This window comes from Phoenix dactylifera, unplaced genomic scaffold, assembly GCF_009389715.1.
Source record: "Phoenix dactylifera cultivar Barhee BC4 unplaced genomic scaffold, palm_55x_up_171113_PBpolish2nd_filt_p 000942F, whole genome shotgun sequence".
Classification (NCBI taxonomy): domain Eukaryota; kingdom Viridiplantae; phylum Streptophyta; class Magnoliopsida; order Arecales; family Arecaceae; genus Phoenix; species Phoenix dactylifera.
The window spans coordinates 76,559-85,311 of NW_024068301.1; the positions used below are offsets into that span (position 1 = coordinate 76,559).

The 8,753-nt window shown below is 36.7% G+C and overlaps 1 protein-coding gene across 1 annotated transcript; it reads left to right on the forward strand.

Annotated features, from left to right (window-relative positions):
• The first annotated feature begins 1,962 nt into the window (after positions 1-1,962).
• Positions 1,963-6,834, forward strand: LOC103720544 (tubulin beta chain-like). The gene is made up of 4 exons (XM_039120997.1): positions 1,963-2,495; positions 3,572-3,644; positions 4,174-4,442; positions 5,383-6,834. The coding sequence occupies exons 1-4, from the start codon at positions 2,102-2,104 to the stop codon at positions 6,051-6,053; spliced, it is 1,407 nt and encodes a 468-aa protein (XP_038976925.1). The 5' UTR covers positions 1,963-2,101; the 3' UTR covers positions 6,054-6,834.
• Positions 6,835-8,753: the final 1,919 nt, after the last annotated feature.

An 8,753-nucleotide genomic window follows, 5' to 3' on the forward strand; every position in this document is an offset into this window, starting at 1 on the left:
ATTAAAAATTTAAAACCATTGTCTTTGGTAAAAATACAAGACTACAAACAAATTCTAATATTGAAATATTTTTTTAAGATAAGTAGTGAATACTTGGTTAGTTTATAGACTACTAGCATTACAATATTGGGATTTTCAAGTTTACATGTTTTAGAAATAATAGGTTCGGTTTGTTCTTCCTTTGTTTCTAATAATAATAGAAAATGATAAAGTTACAAGAAAATTTCATATGAAAACATTATATGGTTGCTATGTAACTCTTGTACTAGATAACTTCTTGACAGTTTGTACTCGTCTCAGTACTTTTCATGAGTTAGATTATAATGGATGAGTAATGATACTGAGATAACTTTTTTATGTTAGAATTATATTCCATATTATGGTATCACTATTGATATTCTATGTATGTGGTGCACCAATGATCTAATATATATTGAACTTAGATTATCGAGATGGCACTTGGATGAATACAAATCATCTTTACTTATCATGGCTTTCTATTCATATTTTGTTCTTTAGTTATTTCAACTCCAAAAATTTGCCCTTGGAATATGTTGTACAATGTCATAAAAAGTCTTTAGATCAAGAAAGCATGATTGATTATCAATTTGTAAATACTATTATAGATGAGAGTACATAAAATATATAAGTAATTATTAACCACACAAGTATATGCTACCTTGTGGGAAAGAAACAAAGAATTTTCTTGCTTTTAATTCTATACGATATTATCGGTTGTCAATGAAATAGGAAGCAACATTATGTATCCCTTATCATATTATTTATATATACATTATCATTAACTATAAACCATGTCACTTTATAATATTATATATTACAAATTAATTATTTTTGGTTTTAATAAACATAACGTCTCCAAGCAATATCTCTTATTTAGAATAAATTGAGCCCATTAACTAATAAATAAGATATTATTCAATTATCTAATATTAAGTAATATAAGCTGCACAATACTAGTAACAAAGCAGTATTACATTACAAAAAAATACATTTAAAATTAATTAAAAGTCTATATTAATCAAAAAAGAAACATAAGTCATGAGATAATCTCTATTATTCATTGATAAAGATTTAATTAGAAAATAAAACTAACCTCGGTTAGTTAAAAGCACACACCAAGTCTTTATTATTCATGGTTAAAGATTTAATTAGAAAATAAAACTAACTTTTGTTAATTAAAAGTGCACATTAATCATCGTACCCCCACATAGTATTGATAAATATCATATCATAAATTAATTTCAACTATTATTCTTTAGCATAAGCAAAACTAAGCGCGGGAAAAGAAGATTTAGCAACTATAAGAAATAATTATTAAGCCATAAAACCGCTACCATCATAACAACCCCATTTCCCTTTACAAAAGCCTGGACAAAGTGTTGACCTGGCAAGCAGCAGTCAATAGCCAATGGCACTTTTTTGGCACTTCGGAGTTGGGCGTTATAATAGGAAAACGCCGTTTTAAAATCGGAGAGGAACCCGGTTCAGGGACGTCGAGACGCCGTATAAAACAGTACAACTTTGTCGCCACACCATTTATAAAAATTAATCGACACAATTTGTGACGGTCGAAATGTCGCCCGGACAACACGCTACTCACACCGCGCCGCATAAAATTTTCTATACAATCAAATCATTTCGCGTCCATTCCTCTACCCAAAGACACATCCACCGCCTATAGATTGCGTCGAAAGATCGTCAATTCTTCTTAATCTCGACACTATGGGCGGACGGACAGATGATCCTTCCACATAAATATTTTATACAAGTGTCTATAAGGTTTATCATTCCCCAGGTTGTAAAGATCTTGGTTGTGGTCACCACCGGAAACAAGCGGCACCGTTTTGTTGTACCGAAAAAATATGGCATCTTTCTGTTATCCCTCCTAGGAAGAAGGAGGTGGTAAACCTGTTGAGAGTTACTGGATTCGAGACAGCCTACGATAAAAGCCCCCAAATCTCAAAGCTTTCCTTTGCCCACGCCCTCATTTGCTCCCCTCCACCATTTCTTCTGTTCGATCGCCGCCGGCGATCCCCGAAACCCTAACCCTAGCTCGAGAGGAAAGGCAGGTCCGGCGAAGATGAGGGAGATCCTCCATATCCAGGGAGGCCAATGTGGCAACCAGATCGGGGCCAAGTTCTGGGAGGTGATTTGCGACGAGCACGGGATCGACCACACCGGGAAGTATTCCGGCGATTCCGACCTCCAGCTCGAGCGGATCAACGTCTATTACAATGAGGCCAGCGGCTGTCGCTACGTCCCGCGGGCGGTGCTCATGGATCTGGAGCCAGGGACCATGGATTCCGTGAGATCCGGGCCATTCGGCCAGATCTTCCGCCCGGATAACTTTGTCTTTGGGCAGTCCGGGGCTGGGAACAACTGGGCCAAAGGCCACTACACCGAGGGCGCGGAGCTCATCGACTCGGTTCTTGATGTGGTGCGGAAGGAGGCAGAGAATTGCGATTGCTTGCAAGGTATACTGGATTTGGGGGTAGAAATTGGAGTTTCAGTTCAATTTCTTTCCGTTTCCTATAAGAATTGATCGAATGAATTTTTAAGTGGACATTACTAGTTCGTGTGTTGAAATTTCTTCCTTTTATTGTGGGTTTCATTCTAGTGATTTAAACTTGTTTTCCAGGAAACTCATGGTATATGGGATGCTTCCTCTTCTTCTTGCTGCTGATCGTTAGGAATCTTAGATCAAATGCCTTTTTTTGAACGCTTTTAGCGTAAAATTAATCGATTTTAGTTTAGGAATTATAGGGCATTTAGCATTCCTTCTCTCTTGAATTTTATTTTATTTTTTGATACTTTGTTCTGATGAAATTTATTATTTTTTTTTTTGTCATCCTTTTTTCTTGAAAGTATCTCCTCTGCCTGTTGGGGATGTTTTGTTTGTTTCTATTGTCTGCATTTGCTTATGGGAATAAGTGGATTTTGTTTCTTCTCAGTTACATGGTTCATTCTGTTTATATTCCCCTTTGCTCCTTTTCCGGCTGAGACAGATGTTAACATACTTTAAATTTTTCTTTCTTTTCTAAATAATGTCTAATTACCTATAGAAATATACACCTCCTTTATATGTTTATATTATCTAGCTTTGGTAGATAGGCTTGCTTGTTGGATTTCATAATCTATATTTATTACTTTTATACTATTATCATTAGGTTGTGAGTAATGCTGTGGTGTTCAACTATGGTGCCAAAATAGGAAAAGAAAAAGGAAAGCTCTATGCCTTGTGGCACAAGGCATTTGTGTCATTCACAGGATTGGTGGATTACATGGTAGGTGCACAAAGTATCAATGCTTTTATGACATGGCTTGAAGCTTTATTTGGGTACCAGGTTTAGGCCCCAAAGCATTGATGGTTTGGTTTAGATAGATATGCATGCATGTGTGACTGCCATTGTTATATGGTTTCTTGTTGCAAGTCAGGATAATGTTTAAATGCACTTATATTGTTGTACCAGGAGTCATTTTTTGGTGTAACAGAAGGGTCTCCAGTCTTGCTTGGTTTGAATATCGTGGACTTCTTACTTCTTTTTATCAGGGCAGTTTAAGGATTTTGTATTTGTGATTGTAAGATTTTTTGTTATTGCTCACCTTTTTGTGCGGTTGTACAGGTTTGTATTTCGAACTCTTAGCACTTTTTGCACCACGAAATCTATGATATTGCAAGTTGAGATAAAGCTGAAACCAAAGTTTTAAATCCAAGGTCAAATTTGGGGCTTGAACAGTTTTGAATTTTTAACCAGGAAAACAGTGAATTGTATAAACTTGACATTACATAAAGGTGAAAATTGCTTTTGAAATTCACTATCAAACTGATAGTTGAAATGAATTGTGTATGAGTTTTTAGATTTTACTCTTTTTTCTATTCCTGTTTGTATTTAAGTGGGTAGTTGTCTGCTAAGTTGTCTAGTTGAATAGTACTTTCCAAATATTGTGTGATATCTATTTTCTCTTTGATCTTATTTTGTGGTCCTTCTCAGAGAAAGGCAAAAGCACTCAACTCTATCTTGCAAATGAGCTACCCTCCTTGTATATGCATTTATGTTAAATTTCTCAATTTGTTATTCATTTCATGTGGTCTAAATTTTAGCTTTTTTTTTATTGCTATAACAAAGAACCTTTTAATTCATTTATGTGCAGGATTCCAAGTTGCCACTCTTTGGGAGGAGGAACTGGATCCGGCATGGGAACTCTTCTCATCTCTAAGATCAGGGAGGAGTATCCAGATCGCATGATGTTAACATTCTCTGTTTTTCCATCTCCAAAGGTGTCTGACACTGTTGTGGAGCCATACAATGCCACTCTATCCGTTCATCAGCTTGTTGAGAATGCCGATGAATGTATGGTTCTTGACAATGAAGCTCTCTACGATATCTGCTTCCGCACCCTAAAGCTTGCAACCCCTACCTGTAAGTTTTTATATTACTTTATTATACATTATTGAAGAATGTAATTTTTTTTTTGTTTCATTAGGTAAAAGAAATAATTGAAATTTACAAACGATTGAGGGTTTCATGTGTTTGATTTCAGATTCAATATGTTGTACCCTATTTGTTTTATGTCACATACTGATTTAAGCATGCGGACTCAAACTTTGATAGTTAATCAGCAATACTTGTGTTGTTGATACTGGAAAATTGACCAACTCTGTTTTGATAATACTATTTTACTTGCAACTTTTTGTCATGAACTTTTTTCTTCTTTTAAATTCAGGGCTAAATGCTCAGTAGAAGCATGTTTCTAGCCTTTTTGACAATATTGATCCAGCTTCTGTTAGTTTTTGGTCTTCCTTGTATATCATACTAACAAAATCAAGCCATTCTTTTCTAGGTCTCTTTTAATTTGAGCTGTTTCATGCTTTTGAAATGATGTGCATCTCGTAAATGAATGATTCGCAACTCATTTTACTGTTCACTTTAGGGATCCTATTTATAATGTAATATTTTAGATCATGAAATATGATTTCTTATCCTTTGATGTCATGCTGAAGTAATCTTGATCATCCAAGAATGCTTCTGTGTATGCAGTTGCCCTTTTTTTTTTTTCTTCCTAGGTTAACCCAGAGTCATATCATTGATGTTTTCTACTCCTTGTGTTTTATGTTTGAGAAAATCAAAATTTTCCAGATTTACTGGTAACTATTTTGTTAGTCTATATAAAAGGAGAAATGAGAAAGGAAGAACTGTTTTTTTATTTCTAATATATGCTGTTGAGACTGTTGATGTTGGGTCCTAGGTCCTTTGGAAGTTCACGACGAATCAAAATGTTAATCCAGTAATATCTGTTGTTTCAAATTTGCTTCTTGAGCTCTTATTTCTAACATTTTTGTTTTGTTTCTTTTCACCACAGTTGGTGATCTTAATCACCTAATTTCTGCCACGATGAGCGGTGTCACATGTTGTCTCCGGTTCCCTGGTCAGCTGAACTCTGACCTCAGGAAGCTTGCAGTCAACCTGATTCCCTTCCCCCGGCTTCACTTCTTCATGGTTGGCTTTGCTCCTCTTACCTCAAGGGGTTCCCAGCAGTACAGGGCGCTCACTGTGCCTGAGCTCACCCAACAGATGTGGGATGCCAAGAACATGATGTGTGCTGCCGACCCCCGGCATGGCCGCTACCTCACTGCTTCTGCCATGTTCCGTGGGAAGATGAGCACAAAGGAAGTAGATGAACAGATGATTAACGTCCAAAACAAAAACTCTTCCTACTTTGTTGAGTGGATCCCAAACAATGTCAAGTCCAGCGTGTGTGACATCCCTCCGAAGGGGCTAAAGATGGCATCTACCTTTATTGGTAACTCAACCTCCATTCAGGAGATGTTCCGGAGGGTCAGCGAGCAGTTCACAGCCATGTTCAGGAGGAAGGCTTTCTTGCACTGGTACACAGGTGAAGGAATGGATGAGATGGAGTTCACCGAGGCTGAGAGCAACATGAATGATCTGGTGGCAGAGGACCAGCAGTACCAGGATGCAACAGCAGATGAGGAAGAGTACGAGGAAGAGGATGAGGAGATTGAAGCCTGAGGTACATTCCCCCTGTGACCAAGATTTTCCGTATCCTGCTGCTGTGAGAGGGGTCGCTTCCTTCAATATTAGACATGTTTGTGATGTTCGGAGCAATGAGTGGTTGTGATTGTTTAGAATGTCAAGCAAGGGTGATGGAATGAACGTTATGGATTCTCTCCTTGATTTGGCTGCCATTAGCTGTTTAGGCTCCGGTGATTTTGTTTTATCGACATCGGTGCTTTTGCTGGGCTTCTTACCGAATGGTAAAAGATGAAGACTGGTTATAGTTTGATTTCGAAGGTTGTGAGGGAGAGAGATTCATAGGGTGTCCGTGCAAGGATATTTTGTTGTTTGGAGGGCGCAGGCTTCGTCATGGTCGCTAAATTTATCTACTCTCTTGCACTTGCCCTAAGCAAAATGGGGTTTAGAACGGGTCTGGATGTCATTCTTTATGGCAGCTTCTTGCCGTGCTGGCGCTTGGTGCGCCCGTGCGCTTTTCATTCGCGAAGCCCAAACCTTTGCATGCGAACTGGACCTTGCCTTATATTTCCAGAAATGGGTTTGCCACGTCTCCTTCCCAGTCTCTCGCCCGTATCTCTTGGAAGTCTTGTGATCATTTTATTTTTTGGAGGAAAGGAGTGAGACAAATTTTCGGTGGAAAACTTCAGGGTTTGGATCGTTTCTATTTCAAAATTCTTCCATTTTTTTTGTCCAGTCCAAGAACCCATTCCTCATTCAGGTTGGTTCCACATCAGTTATAAGCAGTCTGCAAATGAAACGGAAATCGTTATCTGGTATAGGAGTATTGGAACCGTGTATGTTCTTATGAATCATGAACAGTGAGACCGAAGACGAAGAAAGCTACCTACCGTCCCTTTGCATGCCCTGATTGTCTTTTTGTTTCGCATGTAATTATAGTGGATTTTTTTTTTTTGGATGCACATATTGGGACTTTCGATTCCTGGGTCATTCAATGTCCCCTTTTCAAAACCAGTCTCTACAAATATTGTCGCACGTGTCGCTTTTCCTTGACTACAATGTTAAAATGCTCTCTTCCTCTAATTCTCTCTCTTTACTTCTGATCTAGTATGGTTGCGACCATCCGTTGTACTAGCTTTAGCCCGATCATCACTGAGTACCGTTGGACTCTATTATCATGAATCCCTATTGTATTATTTGTACCATAATCTAATTCTTGTTTCATAAGTTGACTGGTTTGATTGGCCAGAGCGGACCTACTCCGATTATCAGATGCTGCTACCTAGTCGATTTTATCTGTCCTACACCCGACTGTTGTCAGCTACTATTAGATCCATAATTGATAACCCCAAATCTATTATCTTTTTCATGGTTGGATATATGTTTCTTGATAAAATGGATTGAGTTACACTATATTGACTGATTCAAAAAATTGGGCATTGTTATCTAGCTGTCCTCCTATATCTTTCTATATAAATCTATTTTTATAGTCAGCCCTAGTATTGTCCAAGACTGTAGTTATTCGGATAGAAAAAAGCCAACAAGATCTTATACTCTAATTTCTAAATTGAGGTAAGGCCCTAACTTTTTATTTATATTTAATTTTTAATTAGAGGAGAATAGAGAATATGAGTAATTCAAATATTAGAACCTTAAACTTAGATAATTACTGAATAATTGATTCATTGATAAAATGAGTGATTGATAAGAGATAAGTTGGTGTTATATTGATATTAAATTGACTTGACATGTTAGATATAAAAATCTCTATACTCGGTCTCCATATATTTGTATATATTGGTTTGTACCACTGGATTTGTATCATGAGATTTGCATCGATAGATTTGCATCGATAGATTTGGTTTGGCATGTGATGGCATGTTTTATATGATTTTTTGTATAAATTTATTCGTAAAGTTATTATACGTATCAAATATTAATAATATAAATATATGAACAAAAATACCTTAAATTTGAGAAAAAATTATTGTATAAGTGAAACTAATTTGACAAAAGTAACATATAAATTAAACAGACAAGATATGATTTGGATTAATCTCATCATGAGATAGCGCCCATGGGTTGATGCATGGGGATAGCCTCCATGGGCTTATACATGTAATAGCTTCCATAGGTTACGCATGGAATAGCACTTATGAGCTGACGCATGGAGATAGCCTCCATGAGCTTAGGCATGGGATAGCCTCCACGGGCTTACATGTAAGATAGTGCTCATGAGTTGATGCATGGGGATAACCTCCATGAACTTATGCGTAGGATAGCGTTCACGGGCTGACTCATGGAATTTTGTTAATCTTAAACTGAGTCATAATTTTGGTTAGTCCACAGTCGGAAGTTAATTGATAAAAAATCTAAAAATCAAGTTAATGAGAAATAGATAGCATGATATAAGACACTGTTATTGAATAATTGGTTACATTTGAGATATATATTTATATTTATTTATTTGTATATATATGTTTTTTTGATAAGATGATAATAAAAACTTATGTGTATGTTATTTGTATGAGATTTTCGAGTATTGATACGATATTTATTTTATCTAGTATTGCTAATTGATTGTTTTCTTATTATTTATGGTGTAGCAGTTCGGAATTCTTACTGGGTTGTAAAGCTCACAACCTCCTTCCTCTTTTAGAGTTGCAGGTTGCAAGTGGGTTGCTTGGTTATAATTGAGATCACATGAAAAAGAGATGAATAAATAGAATATCACTGATA